At 37.3% G+C, this 19,313-nt stretch overlaps 2 protein-coding genes across 11 annotated transcripts in view; one reads left to right on the top strand and one right to left on the bottom strand.

Moving 5' to 3' along the window:
- CAPZA1 (capping actin protein of muscle Z-line subunit alpha 1) overlaps nucleotides 1-5,443 on the bottom strand; it is a 49,417-nt gene extending 43,974 nt beyond the window's left edge. The window contains exon 1 of the mRNA XM_036838435.1: nucleotides 4,729-5,443. Within this exon, the coding sequence (XP_036694330.1) occupies nucleotides 4,729-4,767 (39 nt within the window). The 5' untranslated portion in view covers nucleotides 4,768-5,443. The remainder of the gene's footprint in view (nucleotides 1-4,728) is intronic.
- The window catches only part of ST7L (suppression of tumorigenicity 7 like), a 158,720-nt gene continuing 142,220 nt past the window's right edge, over nucleotides 2,814-19,313 (top strand). For 3 of the 10 annotated variants that reach the window (XM_036837543.1, XM_036837622.1, XM_036837464.1), the window contains exons 1-5: nucleotides 5,354-5,691; nucleotides 7,412-7,494; nucleotides 10,613-10,775; nucleotides 15,931-15,985; nucleotides 18,632-18,747. In XM_036837543.1, coding sequence (XP_036693438.1) covers nucleotides 5,484-5,691; nucleotides 7,412-7,494; nucleotides 10,613-10,775; nucleotides 15,931-15,985; nucleotides 18,632-18,747 — 625 coding nt within the window. In that variant the 5' untranslated portion in view covers nucleotides 5,354-5,483. Of the gene's footprint in view, nucleotides 4,703-4,848; nucleotides 4,936-5,353; nucleotides 5,692-7,411; nucleotides 7,495-10,612; nucleotides 10,776-15,930; nucleotides 15,986-18,631; nucleotides 18,748-19,313 lie in introns of those variants that run through there. The other 7 variants (XM_036837379.1, XM_036837290.1, XM_036837947.1 and 4 more) reach the window with 5 other exon arrangements.

Genomic DNA, 19,313 nt, shown 5'->3' with positions numbered 1-19,313 from the left:
AAGTAGTCAAACTGTCTATCAAAAATTATCACGACTAGTTTCCCCTATCCAGGGTTTTTATTTTCAGGAGCTGATCCATATAAGGACTTTAACTTTTTTATTTTTTTCAAAAAGATGAAGGAGTTTGTGCACTGGAGACAGAAAAGAACAATGACACCTGATCCTACAGTGTGTGTTTTTCTGAGCTCTAAAGGGGAGAACTTATAGAAGATGAAGGAAATACTTTTATCAGGGGTTTTTCAAGGCTCAAAGTATACATAGTCGGCCCTCTGGATCCATGGATGCCGAAACATTGGGCTGACTATACTACAACGTTTTATATAAGGGACTTAAGCATCCCCGGATTTTGGTATGGGGGGGTGGGGTGGGTCCTGGAACCACTACCCCACAGATACCTAGGGACAACAGTATACATACTGATTTTGATATGCAATAAGGCTTCGGAACTTTATGGAATTTACTAGGAAAATGCTCCCAGGGGATCAAATGTTCTTAGCAGTGCCATGACAGAGCATCAGTAACGGCAGTAGATGCTCAGGCACAATGAATGCTGGAAGAGGCACCCAGAGTGTGGACACATTCTTGAACACAAGAAATACCTACAGATTACCAGAAATAATTGGGGAGGGAGAATGAGGGAGCATGAGCTGGGAAAATATAAGAACGAATGAACCTGTGATTGATTGGTCTCTTTCATACCAATAGCTTGTGCCTACGCTATGTACTTGGTAGTATGCTAGGCACTAGATAAAAAGACTTGGTTGCAGTAACCAAGAATTTCACAGGTCTGTTATGGGGCAAATGTGCCAAAGTAAACAATGACAGAAACTCCTGGAACGTTTTAATGTTTCAGTTTCTTAAATAGAGTTGTGTTTTTTTTTTTTAAATTAGAGTTTGAAAAAGTTCATTAAACTTTGTTCTGTCAGTCTGATCCAAGTTCTCTTACCTATTTTAGAAGAAAACTTTCGAGGCCCACAGAGGTATGTGATTTTTCAAAAATCACACCGGTGACCAAAAGCACAGCAAGGAGAGGCCAAATCTACTGAGGTTCAGAATCATTCCTTCCCACTACCCCACAATACCTCATTTATAATTCATTAAATGGATGACTCTTCTGATTTCTTCATTCACGGATACATGTTAAAAACAGTATAGTGAAAAAAGCATGGCTTCTGAATTAGACCAACCTGGGGTCTGAATTTTTTGACAAATTACACTGCTTTGCTTAGCATTAAGGCTGGTCCTAATAAAATCACTAAATGTTCTAGAAGAAATTATAATGAACCTACGCTCCTCACCAAAGATTGGGCATCTGAGTTTGTACCTGCTTAGGCTTTATGCTCCTGTCCAAGGGTTTTGTAACAGATTATATGAATACTACTCAGCAAAGCTAACAGAAAAGAAGATTTAAAAATGGTAGTATTAATTCTAGGCAACGACTTATTACAAAATAGCCATGGCAATTAAGCTTTAGGGTTTATTTCGCCCTATAAGGGTAATAACTCACCTACTAAGTTAAGGGGGTAACACATAATCAAGGAAATCCACTTTAAAAGTATAAATATCTTTCATGAGCTCTAACAGAGCCCTCAAATTTCAGTATCTATTTATAACATTTTCCACATCTCTCCTAAATAATTTTGATAAACCCATTTCTCAAAAAGTGCCTTAAAGACGGTATTGTCTAAACTAAAAGCAAAGGGATCCATTTTTCAGTTATGGTACTTTTGAAGTTGTACACAAATATTCTACTAGTTAGGCTGAAGGGAAAAAAATGTGCTAGTAGCACTTTTTTCAGCCCTAAAATTCTGTCGGCATTTATGTTTTAAAAATGCTGAATCATGAAATAAAGGAAACAGTCAGTGCAAAGAATCCAAACACGTAGTTCATCTCATACCTCAAGTTTCCTAATTACAGCATCTTTTCATTTTGGAACCAAGTAACTGAAGAGTCTAAGTAACTAGAGGAATACAGCTCATTCTCAGAAACTGAACTTGAGGATAAAACTAAAAGTATTTATTTCTGCAAGTTATTATACTTTCAACTTCCTGTTTTATTTAGGCAGCTCATCATGACCATTTCAGGTAACAATGCATAAGTTAAAAAACCCAACTTCCTCTTTATAAAGTGATAAAAACTTCAGCAGTTAGTTATGAGAATGGTTGACCTTACTAGCTTTTATAGAAATACTTGCAAGGAAATCGGAGACCATCACCACCAAATTCACCTCTGGGTTCATTGCTTTCAGAAAATGTAAAAAGATAAAAAGCAGTATTAAAATATATTTGGCATGACACACATGTGTTAAAAAAATCAAATCAAATGCAGTTGAGGTCTTAGTTAAAATAAGAAAAAAATGAAAACTTCACGGTTCCTTCAAGGAAGAATCAATATACAAACTAAGCCTGAAAATATCTTGTTTGTAATAGTGTCTTGGTTATGAAAGTTTTGTACAACAAGAATCTCGTTTAAGGGTCACTTATTGTTTATGAATGCTAAGATATTCATATCAACAAGTCTTTTTGGAAAAATACTTTTTCGATTCTTGAATTCAGTTAAAAGGCATCAGAAGCCTGGAGGAAAAGGGGTCAAGGTAGGTATAAAATTGAAGGAGAATTTAAGTAATCTTACAAGTCAAAGCCCTTTCTTTTTACTTATTGATCCACAACAGAGAAACACAGATCAGTTCATCTCTGGGAATAAAAATTGAACAAAATTTCAGTAATCCCAAATCATATGGATTTATTATATGAGATTTTTTATATCAGCTATTCTTAATTATCTACACTAATGAAAACAATGTAGTTAATCTAAAACCTGTTCACTGAATATAAAATTCATCAACATTTTTTGGCAGTAGATTTACCTTACTAATTATGATTTGCTTGCTTCGTCATTATTAAAATTAAACAGCAAAAGAAGTATGCTGGGAGATAAGACAAAACTGGTCAGAGATCTGCTATTACAAAATCAAGGCTATTAATGTTACTAATTTGAACACTGTCAATATCCAAAGACATCTTAATTTACACTTTGAAATACATATTTTCCCCCAAGTTTAATTAGAAAGGCATTCTAACCCTGTGTCAAAAACAAAAACCCAACACTGGTAAACTTCAAAGTTCATTACCTTAAATTCTTAGTGAAATTTTGCTGTAACTGTATTTTTGCTTAAAGTAAGTGGACCATCAGTTGGGCTAACAAATGTTTTGTTATCCCATGATTGTCACTGTAACTTAATTTCATGTGAATCATAACTGTTTGCCTTAGAATAAACATTTTACTATAGTTTTCTCTCTAGCATAAGTTCACATACAGTGTAAAATGCCCTTTCCCCCCCTAAATCTTACACATTTATGAGAATCAATTTCCAAGTGAGAGAAAATCTAACGCTGAAGTGTTGTTAAACGGCATGTGAATGTTTAGCACTCTCTTCAGCGTTTCAAAATGGCATGGCATATGTATGATATATCAAATTATTCTGTACAGAGGACTCTTGGATCATAAACAGTCCCCTTTGCCATCCCAATCTCTTTTATTAAAAGAGGAAAACCCCAGATACATTTACAGAGCATTCAAGGGTGTACGTTTTGTAAAAGCCACTGTGGAAAACAAACGACATAATTCTTGTCCTATTACGAGTTATGTAATGAAACTACTGTAATTTCCACGGACTCTGAAGTCTTTAACATATTTACTGAAAAGCCTGACAAACTGTTAAGAAAGGTGTGCAGTTGTCAGGAAAAAAGTTATTCCACCTAAGGTGAAATATTCTCTTGTATTTAAGACACTTTTAAAGAAATAAGTATACAAATTACTCAGTGGCAAGGTCAACTATAATCAAAAAGATACCACACTGGAGCACCAAAGAAGGCAAGATGCTTTGTCCAGACTTGAATGTGTTAACATCAAGTTTATGTGCTACATAAAACCTTTCTGGAGTTAAAAAGAAAAAATCATTGGCTAGTCTTGTTAACAAGAAATGGAAAACTGTTTTTCAAAAATTATCGTTAAAAGATTGTAAGATGGAAGGGATGGAGTCACCGTGGGCGCCGTATACATACAATCAAGGGAGTGTCTACAGAGAAAAGAGTGGTGTTCAAATCCTGAAGCAAATGTCCCTGAGGCTTACACATTTATTACTGCGAATTAGTTCAGCGGACAGCATGTGGGAAAAGAGGTGTGTGTGGATAGGCGGCCAACACCTTAGGGACCTCTCCCTGTCGAGAAGTCGTGACAGCAAAATCACTTCCTGAGGAAGGAGGAGCAAAAGGGAAGTTAAGAGGCCACCCTGACCAGGAAGTGACTCGCCCTAAGCTAGCCCCAATCATATCTAAAGATGGGGGGATGGGGTGAGCCCCAGCAACTAAAGGCGGTAAAATAACTGCTTCTTGATACGTCGCGACATCATCGTCGCCCCCTCTCTTAAATACAAAAAGAGTCCACAGTCACGATTCAATAAGGGAAAGTCTCTTCTCTCGCAGGAAGGCCACTGGGCTGTGCGTCAGGCCCGGGGGGAAAAGAGAGTTGAGGAATGGGGAACTGGGGCCACCGTGAGGCAGAGGAAAGCCCCTCAAGAGGGAAGCATCCCGACTGCGGAGAGCGTATGCCAGCACAGGCCAAGAAGCTTCTTTCTTCCGGGGGTACTGCCGGGGTTCCCACCGCAGCCGAGTCGGGCCCCCGTTCCCTGTCTCGGGAAGAGGTAAGAGAGAGAGGCGGACCCCTTACCTTCTCCTCATCCGACACCCGATCCTCGAAGTCGGCCATCTTGGGCTGTTCTGGCCCAGCCCGGCCCTGGCGCGAGGCAGGCCGGGAAGGAGGCCGAATGATGGAATCACAGCGAGGGCCGTCTGAAGGACCCGCCCGGAAACTCCGACCGCTAGGGCGCCATGTCAGTTAAGGGCGGGGGTGATAGGCCCAGGCGCCGACGCCCCAGTAAGTCGGCGTGACTTAAATGATTTTAAGTCTAATATTTTTCTCACTGAGTTACATTAATTTCCCCATTCATCTATGGGACGTTGGGAGCGTGCTTCGGCTGGTATTGGCGTCCGAGCTCCGGCCGACCAAATTGCAGTCGCTACTCCTGTAGATTTTCCGAGTACCAGTGCTCTCCAGGGCAGCCGAGTCCGAAGGGCTAAGTGCTGCTCGGACTCTGGAACGGTCGGTGGCTTTTTCAACCCCAGGAATGGGGTGGAAGGTGACCCTCACGCGTATGGAGGCTAAAACACTTCACTCCGGGGTCACATCTTAGCCCAGTTCCTCCAGAATAGGTGCCGCTATCCGCCCCTTCCCTCCCTCGGAAGGTATAGGTAGCCCCAGTCCTGGGGCACTCCTCCGCCTTCCAAATCTTCTCGGTCCCCGTTCCCTGGGACTCTCAGCCTTCACAGAGGCCAACTTCAGGTCCGCCACTATCCCAGGATTCCCGACTCCCGGTTTCCTGCCCATCTCCCCTCCCAACTCCCGGCGCCACCGGGAGCGGCAAGATGGCGGACGGTGACGGCTTAGGTGAAGCAGCGACTGCTGCGGCGTCTTCTCCTGCCCCTGCTCCTGGCCTGAGCCCGCCGCTGGGCTGGAGGGAGCGGCTGCGGGCCGGGCTGGCGGGCACTGGGGCCTCGCTGTGGTTCGTGGCGGGGCTGGGGCTGCTTTACGCTCTGAGGGTCCCGCTGAGGCTGTGTGAGAATTTGGCAGCGGGTGAGAGGCCCAGAGCTCCCGAGGGACGGGCGGGCGAGGGGGACTGGGGGGCAGGAGAGGTGCCGGGGGCAAGGGCCAAAGGGCAGAGATTCTCAGTATCACTGGAGGGCTTCGCAGAATGAGTCGATGTGTGCGACCGAGTGGGTTCTTTTTCTCTCGGGCCGCTACTTCGCAGCTGATTGCCAAACCTGAGCTGCAACTACCGGCTCCTCCCTAAAGCTCTTAAGGTCCGCCCTCTCTCTTCTGTCCTCCTTCACCCGAGGAGAAGCCACCTGATAAGCTGGAAGCTTCAGGTGGTAGGGCAGATGAGAGCATTTTCAGACTTGAATGCAGAATTTATACACACCTTTTGATTCTCCCCCCACTCAGCGGAGAGAACCCACACCCAGACAATAAAAATCTGAAAGAAACCAACACAATCTTAGCCAGCCATTCTCATGTTTTAAAATAGTTTTGTCAGGAAATAGTTTTCATGATATTTTTGTCCGTTCTCTGTTTTAGGCTTTATCTTGAGTAATAAAATAGAACAGTACAGGAAGTAAAGAGAAAGAGAGCCACAAACAGCAGTGGATTCTTTCCTTAGTTCTTTCTTTCAACATTTGTAGAGAGCTTGCTGTGTAGTGTGGGCTGAAGTTTCAAAGACGTATAAGAGGTGATGATTCCCTTGGATTCTGCAAATATTATTCTTTAGCTGTAGCCAGGAGAGAGTGGATGGGAGCCAGGGCCTCTTACCATGTCATTACAAATTGGCAGCCTCAGATTAAAATGGAAGTATTTCTGTTATGGGATGATTATGACTGTCAGTACTGTGTTTTATTTTTCTGTAACAAGAGAAGGCAAATGTCCCCTTTTCTATTCTGTGAAATGACATGAAAGACTGTGAGATAATGTTCTGAAATGTTTTGGACTTTTTAAGAACATAGTATGTAAATTCAGATGCAACTAACACACTAAAATAAGCTAGATAAATTGGCCTTCCTAGACTGTTTGAAAAGCTAATTTGGTGTTTCTGTTACAGGTTAATGAAGTGACTACTAATGGTTTGTATGCTCAGTGAAATGTTATTAATTGAGTTTATCATTTTTTTTTTTTTTACATATTAACTAGATACACCATTTAGATGGGAGTCAATGACTTTACAGATTTTTATTTCTTTCTAAAACCCAAAGTATTTATGAGACAGTTGTTTGAAGTGAAGAATCTGGTCTAGGTTTTCAGTGAATCAGGTTTAGGGAGCTCTTAGTTTGCTCTTCTTTTTGGGTTATTTTGCCTTTGTAGCTGACATACCAAATACACACACTGGTTCCTTCCCTCTAATTTGAAACACTGGTTTGTATCTCACCAAAATAATTAGGAAGTAGTTTTAATCCTCCTTTGTAACAGTATGTTTGTTTAGATTATCCTTATGGAATTGCAAAAGTTCTTGTCTAAATTATGATATTCCTGGTTTTATTCTCAACAGCAAGCTAAATGATCTCATTTTGATTTGCTTATTTAACAAATCAGCAGTGTAAAATCCTACCTTTACATATGTGAAGGCATTTTAAAGATATGATACAATGAGAATTTAAAGTAGCTTTTTAAAAATTACAACTTTCTCAAATGAATCTCATACTAGATATTAATACTACTTATGTCCCTCCACTCATAAAGACACCTGCATATTTGTAACTTGGGTACTTATTTTTTTTAACTTTGATTTTTTTATTCTTTTTGGCAGTGACAGTATTTTTAAATTCATTGACGCCCAAATTCTATGTGGCACTTACAGGGACATCTTCTTTGATATCAGGACTAATATTTGTAAGTAGTTTCCATTTCCTTCGTGCTTTGGTGTTTATCTAAATATCAAACCTCTTTAAATAGTTATTATAATAATTACAAATACTTATAGATCAGCATTCTCAAAATTTTTCACATTCTCAAAATGTGAAAAAACATTTAAAAAAACACTGCAACTTCTCCACTTTTAGAGATTGATAGTATTCATTTGCGTATAAAAGACTATTGTATGTTGGGGGGGGTGTGGTGGGAGGTGGGTTGTGATCTAAATGCTTGCAGGCTCGGCTTAGTAACAAAAGTGAGTACAATTGGCAGAGTGTAAAAATTGAAATTTTTATTTACTTTGAAGACTGGGTAATCTGGACAGTACATGCTCCTTCTAGAAAAGACTAAAGCTAATTGTTGCCATGTAGACTTGCAGACCAGTATTACCAGGTCTTCCAATTTTTTCAGATGATTTCAAGAGAACCTGGATATAAAGTTTTTATATAAAATCTTCCAGTACTTTAATGTTGGCAACATCGGGCAGGCTAAAAATTTACCTGTCTTGAATTAGGCTTATAGGCTGCCAGTTACCTTCTCTAGAGTGTTTAAGAGCAGAGTTTGGGAGACAGGCTAACCATCACTTTAGCTGTATGACTTCAAGAAAGTGAATTAACTTTTTTCTAAAGCTCCAATTTCCTCATCTGTACACTGGAGATAATAATAGTATCAACTTGGAAATTCCTTGGTGGTCTAGTGGTTTAAGACTCAACTCAATTAATTTTTTAAAAAATTAATTAATTAATTAATTAATTTTTGGCTGCACTGGGTCTTCGTTACTGCGCGTGGGTTTTCTCTAGTTGTGGTGAGTGGGGGCTACTCTTCCTTGCGGTGCACAGGCTTCTCATTTCGGTGGTTTCTCTTGTTGTGGAGCACGGGCTCTAGGGCACGCCGGCTTCAGTAGTTGTGGCTCATAGGCTCTAGAGCGCAGGCTCAGTAGTTGTGGCGCACGGGCTCAGTTGCTCCTCAGCGTGTGGGATCTTCCTGGACCAGGGCTTGAACCTGTGTCTCCTGCATTGGCAGGAGGATTCTCAACCACTGAGCCACCAGGGAAGCCCCAGAGGACTCCGCACTTTTCACTGCTGAGGCCTGGGTTGGATCCCTGGTCAGGGAATTAAGATCCCATGAGCCACCCGGTGTAGCCAAAAAAAAAAAAAAAAGTATCAACTTCATAGTTATGAGGATTAAATGAGATAGTGTGTGTGAAAGCTTGTAACAACATGACATACACTAATGAATTTTGGCCACGTGATTCTAAGAAGTGCCACAATAAAGAAACCCGTTTAATTCAGCTTTCCCTTGCTTTATTTAACCAAGCTATCATTTTTATTTTAAAAAGATTTTTAAAAATTTTATAATCTTTATTAACATCCCTGAGAACTAGTGTTTCATAGTATAAACTTTGGAAAAATACTGCTACAGATAAAAATCTTAGGAAGTATTATGGCATGCATGGCCAATGAAATTTTTCTGTATTTTTTTCTCATCTCTAGGTGGTGCTCTATAACTATAGTAGAAATGTAAAAATAATAGCATTTATATTGGAGTAGTTTTTTGTTTTGTTTTTTTAAATAGGGACGAACACTTGACCATTTTCTTGAAGTGAAATACCAGATGAGAAAGAAATTTTTCTCTTGACTGAAAAAAAATTATTGAGGAATTCTGGGTGAAAACTCTGTTATTAAAAACCTCGAAATTTATTGATTTATAAAGCCTACTCATAATTTAGCATATTTTGTCATAGCATATAAAAATCTAAATAAATAAGATAAACTATCTTTAAACAGCTGATGTAGTAGAAAAAGCATTGTTCTTGGAACCAGCAGATGTAGTTTTGAGTCTTGACTCTGCCATTTACTATCTGATAACTTTGGGCAAGTCACATGAATTCTGAGTCTTAATTTCCTCATTTATAAGGAGGGGAGAAAACTTACATATATATAATATACAACTTACGTATGTAATATGTGAAAGTTTTTAAAATTTGTTGTTACTTTTTTTAAACCAGCATTTTAAATTTACAAAAATTAAGAATTCAAATAACATTTTAAAGGTTAAACTGTGTCATTACCCTTGAAATATTGATGAGTTTTTATCAGCAAAGTTTATTTATAATTTCTTTTACCACCTGAAATGAGAAAGCTAGTTGTGCTGCTTGTGTTATTTCTGCCTGAAGAGGTAATGTGCTTGGAAGCTTGAAGAATAGCAACAAAGCCAGTTGTTTAATTATTACGAGTAAAAAGATTACTCTGAAAGGAGAATAAAAGAGCCAATGGGAGTGCATAACATAGCTTTCTGGTCTGTGGAGTCAGGAAAAGTTCCCTCGGACATGTCATTTAAGCTCAGACCCAAAGGAGCCAGCAAAGGGAGTTGAAAAGGCTGGAGTATCCGAACATGAAACATTCTGCTCATTCAACACAGAGAGCTGCTTTTGATTCCTCTTCCTATAACAATGATAAACCATGGAAACAGAAAGATATGAATATCCTGATTTTTAAATGGTTCAATATGGGAATCAACTTGACTCTTAACCTACATTAATAATACTACCAAATACTGGAGTAGTACTTTATTGTTTAAAAGCACTTACAATTCTTGTTAACCATATTTACTAGATAGGACATTGAGGCTCTGAGAGGTTAGAAGTTAACTTGCCCAGAACACACAGCTAATATATGGCTGAATTGGGAGTCAAATGTGGGCATTCTAACCCTAGTCTAGTGGTTAATCCACCATGCTAGTTGTTTCAAAATTGTTTTTCTTTTAATTATGCTACAGATAGACTAAAATGACATCGTAATGTAAGTTACATTATTTATAGCTTAAACACTTCTGTTTTTTTAATGCTTTATTTACAGACGTATTTCTTCTAGTGTTGCCTAAGCTTGTCTGAATTTCATTACAGTTGTAAAACGGCATTTTACCTTGGCTTGGCATGTGTTATCAGGGAATCTTGTGTTTGGCTTATTTTTTGGAAGGAGGGCACGTTTCAAATGCTGAATTAAACAGGAACATCTTGAGAGAATGTTTTGATTTGAGCTCATATATCTGCTGATTAATTCTATTTTAAGTGAAAGATGTTTTCTGTTTGTCACAGATATTTGAATGGTGGTACTTCCATAAGCATGGCACATCTTTTATTGAGCAAGTATCTGTAAGCCATTTGCGACCACTGATGGGAGGAACAGAAGGCAGCATTTCAGAGCCAGGTTCTCCTTCCAGCAGCAGAGAAAGTGAAACCAGCAGACAGAATTTGTCAGGTGACTACTACTGACTTAATGTGTATTCAGAGCTGTATTGTTAAGATTGTGTTTGGCTGTGGCAGATAGAAAACTCATAACAGTAGAGAGCAGTTTGTCTTTCCTTTAAATATAGGTAACCTGTGGCTGATATGGAGAGCAATGATCATCAGAGACCTAGACTCCTTCTATTTTGTTTGCGACCATCTCCAATGCAGTTTTTCCTTGTGATTCCAGACAGTTGCTCTGGCTTCAGCCATCATGTCCACAGTCTAGTCATCAGGAAGGAGAATAAGCCAGGAGAAGACGCTTTCCCCACACCCCACCCCACAGCAGCCAAGGACACTTCCGAGCAGTGTCACATACTATTTCAACTTACTTTCTACTGGTCAGACCTTTGTCATATAGCCAGAACTAGCTGTAAGGGAGGCTAGAAATTGTAATCATTTTCTCAGTGTATATATGCACAGGTGATAAGGGGATCTTATTGCTGATGAAGGAGAGAACAGAGACAATTAGCCATCTCTTCCAAGAGAGCAAAGTTAGGAAAAATAGTTTTTCTTCTCAATATATTTACAAAGATATCAAAATCTGTTATTCATGTATGGATAATCTGTTGTCATACATAAACTGTAGACTATTCCTCTATATGTATCTAGTAATTACGCAATTAGGAAAGTAAAATATTTGAAGCCAGATAGAAATGACATTTTTGGATTATTGTTTCTTTCATTTGGTATAGGTTATAATCATACAGTTAACTCATACAAATGAGTTAATTCTGCAGAATGTCATAATGTCTCATTTGTTCAATAAACCTAACCACTAGAGTTATATTAATTTAGTAGAAAAATACTACCTGAGTGCAGTTGCTGGCACTTTTTAGGTGTGGTCAGGGAAAGTCTGTAAGAAAGAACTGTTTAAACTGAGCCCTAAAGCTTGAGTGGGGGACTTCCCCGGTGGCGCAGTGGTTAAGAATCCGCCTGCCAATGCAGGGGACGTAGGTTTGAGCCCTGGTCCGGGAAGATCCCACATGCCGTGGACCAACAAAGCCTGTGCACCACAACTACTGAACCTGTGCTCTAGAGCCCGGAAGCCACAACTACTGAGCCCTCGCACCACAACTACTGAAACCTGCACACCTAGAGCCCATGCTCCGCAGCTAGAGAAGCCACCCCAGTGAGAAGTCCACACACCGCAACGAAGAGTAGCCTCCACTCACCGCAACTAGAGAAAGCCCACGTGAAGCAACGAAGACCCAATGCAGCCATAAATAAGTAAATAAATAAATTTAAAAAAAAAAAAAAGCTTGAGTGGGTGTTGACCAGGATTAGAAGGGATGAGGTTGGCAGCCATTCAGGACTACAGGAAGGAATAATGGTAATTTTCTCTCCCCTACTCTTTTCTCCCCTTTCATAGAATAATTACAGAACTCTTAAGAATAAGGCATATTAAGATGAATATGAGGGACTTCCCTGGAGGTCCAGTGGTAAAGAATCCACCTTACAATGCAGGGGACACAGGTTCGATCCCTGGTCAGGGAACTAAGATCCTACATGCCATGGGGCAACTAAGACCGTGTGCCACAACTACTGAACTTGTGCACCTCAACTAGAGCTTGCATGCTGCAAACTACAGAGCTCACACGCTCTGGAACCCGTGCACCACAACTACAGGGCCCATGTGCCCTGGAGCCTGTGCACCACAACTAGAGAAGAGAAAACCCGCACGCCGCAACTAAGGAGAAGCCCGCGTACCACAACGAAGATCCTGCGTGCTGCAACTAAGACCCCGCGCAGCCAAAAAATAAATAAATAAATAAACAAATAATAAATCTTAAAAAAAAAAAAGATGAATATGACATAGATCTGTCCTCAAGAAACTCAGAGTCCAGTACGTAAATAATTATAACAATAATGCATTATACAATCTTATTCCCTATTGTGAGATTGAGTATACCATTGCATAATGAAAGTGAAGATAACCTTAGGAACATTCCAGCTTAGTACAGGATACAGACATATAAATAAGTGATGGCAAAAGATACAAAAGATACTTTTATATAGTGTATAGAAGATACTATGGTGATGAAAAGAGGGAATGGTCAGTTATTCTTGGAAGGAAGGCCACAAAATGTTTCACAGAAGAGATGCATGAATTGACCTCAGAAGTGAGTCAACAGTTCTCCTTTGGTTCCACTTTCTCTCCCTGGGTAACTGCATCTCCTTCTATAATATTATCTTCCACAGACATATATATTGGGAGAACCAATGTTAACTTTCTGCCCCCAAGCTCTCTTTTATGTTCTAGACCCACATTTCTAACTCTTTGCTAGAAATCTCCACCTTTGATGGCCCTAAGCAACCCTAAACTCATTCTGTCCAAAGTGAAACTACTAATTATCTTCTTTCAGTAGGTACCTTCCATAATCCTAAAATCTATTAATTTCCAAAATAGAAACCTTTGAGTTGTTTTAGATTATATCTCTTTTATTTCTCCTTCCTTCTCCAGACTATTGACCCTCATCGTATGCTATTGATTCCCCTCAAAAATTACCTTGACTCTATTTTACCTTCTTTTATTTCAACATTCAGTGTCCCATATGTAGGCCTTAGATATCTCTTTCCTGGACTATTGCTGTATATCCTAACTGGTTTCCCTGCCTATGATACTTCTTCTTTTAGTACCTTCTCTCCCCTTACTATGTACAAAAGTGGTTCTCAAATTTTTTAGATTCAGGAATCGTTTATACTCCTAAAAATTATTGAAGACCTCTGAGAGCTTTTGTTTATATATTGATTATATCCCCAATATTTACCATATTAGAAATTAAAACAAATTTTAAAAATATTTATTAGTTATTTTTAAAATAACAGGAAACCCATTGCATGTTAACATTGTTCTATGAACTGAACTGTGTCTCTCCCCCACCTCAAATTCATATGTTGAAGCTGTAACCTCTAATGTAACTATATTTGGAGGCAGGACTTTTAGGAGACAGTTAAGGTTAAATGAGGTTGTAAGGGTGGGGTTCTAATGTGATAGGATTGGTAGCCTTAGGAGAAAAAGAGAGATTAATTTCTCTCTCCACTATGGGAGGAGACATGTGAGGACACAGGAAGAAGGCAGCCATCTGTAAGCCAAGAAGAGAGCTCTCACCAGAACCTAACCATGCTGGCACCCTGATTTCAGACTTCCAGACTTCAGAACTGTGAGAAAATAAATTTCTGTTGTTTAAGTCATCCAATCTATGGTATTTAGTTATGGCAGCCTGAGCTAATACACGTATCATGAAAAATAATTATATTTTCCAAAACAAGAAAATTTTAATCAGAAGACTGCCATTTCTTTACATTTATTTAAATCTCTTTAATATCTAGCTTAGTAAAAAATTGCTTATTCTCATATCTGCTTCTGCATTGTCTGTTGTGAAATATTGTTTTGCTTGACATCTGTGAAGAAAATCTGTTCTCACACAGATACGTAGTTGGAAAAGGGAAGAGTATTTTAATAACCTTTTCAGAAGGTTGTGGATATTCATTTTCAATACAACACCAAAATTTACTGAGGTACTTTCTTAAAGTTTAGTTGCAATGTGGAATCTGAAGCTATACCAGTTAACTTTTCATGTTCTGTACATTAGAATCCCTTGGTGTCCCATTTTGAATGGGTCTTTCACTTATGAATAATTTTATAAATCATGCATTGGCCACTTGGAAAATACTCGTTCCCTGAGTTATACATGTCTTCCAAATATTGACATATTGTATAATTTTTTAAAATGACATTTGTTAATACCACTAATCTCACAGGAAAGCCTTTATGTTGAGAAATGGTCAAGCTCATGGTAACTGATACAAGTTTTTCAAAATTCTAATATGTACTTGAAAGCTCAAGTTTTATCATTGGCAGCAAATACTGTTTTTTCTTCCTTGAATTTGACAGACTCAGTTTGTTCAACTTTGAGAAAATGTTTGCCAGGTATCTGTCTGAATAATCATAAATTTGTCTGTTAGTGACTCTTTCAAGTAAAAGTGAGATTCCATGAAAAAAAAAAAAGGTCAGTCCAGCTCAAAAAACAATTGCTTATACTGGAGACAACCATCATATTTGGTTGCCTTGTTTACTGGGATTGGGGTGAGGAATCCAATGACCACTACTTTAAAGTACCAGAAGTTTTACCAACCATTGATTTTGTACCATTAGCCCAACTTTGCAGGACTGGGACTAGTGTGAGGCAAGTCAGGTGCTTGGGGCACAAAATTTAAGGACGCCCTTACTCTCAGGGTTGAGTTCAAGTCAACAAGTTAAAAAGGCAAACAATGTCTTAGCATTTATTATGAAACGAGTTGTTACTTTGCAGTTCCATGAATCATACTTTGAGAACTGCTGATCTAAACAAAGTCCTGATATTTGTTATTTTTCTGTTTATAAACCTTTGATGGCTTCTGATTGACTAAGGATAATGTCTAAACTCTTTACATGGTATGTAAGCCCCTTCATCAATTTCCCCCAGTCTATTTTCTAGCCTCATTTACAGCTCTCCCTCTCACCTTCTACCATGTACTCTAACCTAAGTATGCTGTGTGGTTTTCTGATACTTCCTCTGCTTAGAATGTTCTTCATCTGGCAACCTTCTACTCATTTTTACAGTGGTTCAAGTTTAAATGTCACAACCTTTCTAAAGTCTCCCCTAATTTCTCCAGAACAAACTTAATCACTTCCTTTTTATCTCTTGGAACAAAATATATCTCTATCATAGCACTTACCACACAGTGTAGGTGATAGTTTACATAACTAATTCTCATGCTACATTTAATTCAGTTAAGTTAGTTCCAAATGCTGTGGTAGGTTCCAGAAGTACAAAATGAGCAAAGTTTTAAAAGCTCATATTTTAAAGGAAAAACTGAAAACCAGATAGTCACATTGTAATATGGTAAGTGCTGTACTTGGATTGTGAACCAAATGCTATGGAGACAGAAATAAGGGAATGACTAGGTTTGGTTGTACGCTGTGTGACAGCAGGGGTGATCCATGCCTTATTCATCTTTGCGCTATATGTGGCTAGCACTGTACTTAGCATACAGTGACTACACAATACATGTTGACCAAACTAAGATTTAACTACATTTGATTAAACTGTCTTATTTCCCCCCTTTTTCTCTTTGTTTTTTAGAATGCAAGGTATGGAGAAATCCTCTAAATCTTTTCAGAGGAGCAGAATATAGGAGGTATTACATTTTGCTTTCAGTATAATTATGGCATTGGTTTTAGAATAAAAGTATTACGGAAAAATTTATTTTTACAAATACATCACAGCTCTTCTAGTTGGAGATACTGATATAAGGTAAAATGATTAGCCCAAGGTTTAATTGGCAGCATCTTTACTATATTTACTTTTATAATCATGAGAAACATTGCTTCAAACCATATGTTTGTGATATAAGTATATATTTGGCTCTTGGTTTATGGCAGAAAGCCTTTTCAAAGAATTCATGAGATTGAGAAAAAATTGCAAATGTCAACATATTCCTGTGCACATGTACTCAATTGCAAACTTTATTTGACGATTCATTAGAAAATATCAATCTGAATGTGAATATAAATTTCATTTGTGCAACAGTACAGGGCATAGTATTTTTGTATTGTATTTTATATTGCCATTCCCTAGCTACACTATTGTATCCATTTCTCTTCTGGTTTTTATTCTAAATGAGAAAACGACTTTTGAAACTTATGACCAATGATACTTTACTTTTGTTTTGGAAAGGGCTGTGTTTTACCTGGAGGTAGACTGGGGCATGTTGTTTAATTCATTGAACAAGAAACAGTTTATGTCTACTATGTATTGGCACTATGCAAAATGATGGGGATACAAATAATTTAGCAGTAATCCCTGTGCTTAAGTACTTGATAGTGTAGGACAGTCACATCCTGGGAAGCCAAAGCTAGGCTTTTATGATAGATGCCATTAGCCTATATTAAGAGATTCTGCAAGAAACAGGTCCTTGAACTTCTCACTGTGTTTATTGAAAAGTTTTTAGGCTATTCTTGTTATCTTATAGTATCTACTTCATGAAAATCTTAAAGAGAAATTTCTTATCTTAGTATAAGGAACACTTAATGCTTCTTTTTTGAATGATTAGTTTATCTTAATGTAAAAGTCTAAATTGCACTGGTAATCATTGTGTGGTTCTAGGAAGCTTAGAATCATATCGTAGCCAACCTTTAGCAAGTGTATAGAACTCTTTGGTATGAGCCATTTTATGGCCCAATCCTTGTTTTACTTTACTGAGTCTTTTAAAATTTACTTCTAATTTAAGTTATTGATACTGTACATGTGTTTTTTAGCTGCTTTAAATCATTTCGGGATTAATGTAGATCGTTGATTTTTTTTTATGATTTCAGAAAGTATACCAAACTTTGCTAAGGGAACAAGGATTCGCTTTTTCCTTTTTCTTCATGATAATTTCTCCTAAAATAGCTAAAAACTTTAAATAGCAACTTTAAAGGCAACTTATACTATTAAGTAACAAAATCTTTGATCATGTATGTAAATAACACAATGTGCTTTTAAGATGCTTTTTCTGATTATAAAATATATACATATTCATTGTAGAAAGTTGGAAAATAAAAAGATGTATAAAAAAGAAAGTAAAAAATCACCTTTTTCTACCACTAAGTGATAACTGCTATTAGTATTTCCATCCAGTCTCTCTTCTATATGCATATATAGAAACAAAACTTGAACATCATAATATATAAAATTCATTATGTGTGAATTTACCACAGAATTTCTTCAAAACATGAATTTCTTCAAAAACATGATTTTTAATAGTTGTACTGTATTCTATTATATGGAGGTACCATACATAACTTACCTACTGCTCCCCTATCCAGATCACAGGTTATATTTCACTGTTAACATTTACTCTAGAGCGATAGCTTTATACATAAATCTTTAGCCACATATATGATTATTTCCTTAGGGTTGATTTGTAGCACTGGAATTACTGAATCAAAAGGTGTGAACAGTTTTTTTCCCCCCCTTTAATTTTTTCTTCTTTTAATGGTGGAAAATTTCAAAAATAAACAAAAGTAGAGAGAGTGGTATAATGGAATTCCATATACCCATCGTCTAACTAGGTGTGAATATTTTTAAGACTTGATAGATATTATCTAATTGATTTCTGGAAAAAGAAATGTAAATACCAATTTATATTTATAACAGCAATATGTGTGAGTCCCACCTCACCCTTGACAATATATATTTGCCAATTTTATAGGTGAATAGTAAAAATTGTTATTTTAATTTGCTATTTGTTAATTACCAATGAGATTGGATATTTTGAAATGTATTTATTAGACAGTTTGTTACCTGCTATTAATTATTGAGGGTTTTAGGAAGAAATGAAAGGTAAAATTTCTAATTTAGTAAAATCTGAAAAAAGTTTTTTTTGCTTTTATGCTTTGAAAACCCTTTATCATCTTGACATCTAGTAAAAATTCACTTGTGTTTTCTTCTAGTTTCTTTGTAGTTTTACTTTTAATACTTAATTCTAATTCACTGAGAATTTATTTAAGTATACTTAAAAAAGTATATATTTAAGTCAAATTGTTTTATCCCTTCAAATTCAACTTTGAAGCACTGTTTGTTGAATAATCTAGCCTTTTCCCTTTTGGTTTTTGATGTTTTATTATTGTACTCTAAGTAGTTTGGATAGGTTATCTCTTTTGTTTTATTGATTATAATAAGCTTTTGAACATCCTGAAATAAGACTTGTAGCAGTATATTTTTGAATTTTAAAAAGTGTCTGTTGTAGCAGACAGATGCTCTCTCATGTTCAATTTACATATTTTATTGTGTTTTGGTAAAGATACACTTGGGTGACTGGTAAAGAGCCACTTACATACTATGACATGAATTTGTCAGCTCAGGACCATCAGACCTTTTTCACCTGTGACACAGACTTTTTACGTCCTTCAGACACAGGTATGTGTCATATCTGTTCTTGGGGTAAACAGTAGTCATAAAAATTATTTTTAAAGTTTTTTAGAGTTATTTATTATACAAAGTTATTTGGCTTGGAGTTGTTTGCATCATTGATAAGAAACCCAGATTAAATTGAAACTAATTATGACTGTAAACTAGGTTATCGTACTTTTTTGTCTTTTATAAGATAAAATTTAAATCTTTATAGAATTTAAAGTATTTTACAAAAATTAATTAAATTGCTTCTTTTTTTACTTAAAAAGCCTTTCAGATCGAATACAGCAATTGCTTATACAGAGAACAGTGTACCCAGTTTTGGTTGGGGAAGTTAACACCTATAATTACACATAAAAAAAAAAAAAAGAGTAAGGCAAAGTTAAACATTGGGGCACAGCATGTAGAGAAAAATGGGGTATATTTTATTCCAGTCATAAGTCAGGGATGCATGTAAAGTGGTGGAAGATCATAGAAATGTCTGTGTTTAGTTCTGTCTAATCTTCTCTGTAGAAGTGAGTATAGAAACTCTTAAATGTTTGGCTTAAAGACAGGGATCTTTATCACAACTA

The sequence above is a fragment of the Balaenoptera musculus genome, chromosome 1 (assembly GCF_009873245.2).
Source record: "Balaenoptera musculus isolate JJ_BM4_2016_0621 chromosome 1, mBalMus1.pri.v3, whole genome shotgun sequence".
Taxonomy (NCBI): Eukaryota; Metazoa; Chordata; class Mammalia; order Artiodactyla; family Balaenopteridae; genus Balaenoptera; species Balaenoptera musculus.
This window is presented reverse-complemented; position numbering and strand designations above follow the sequence as displayed.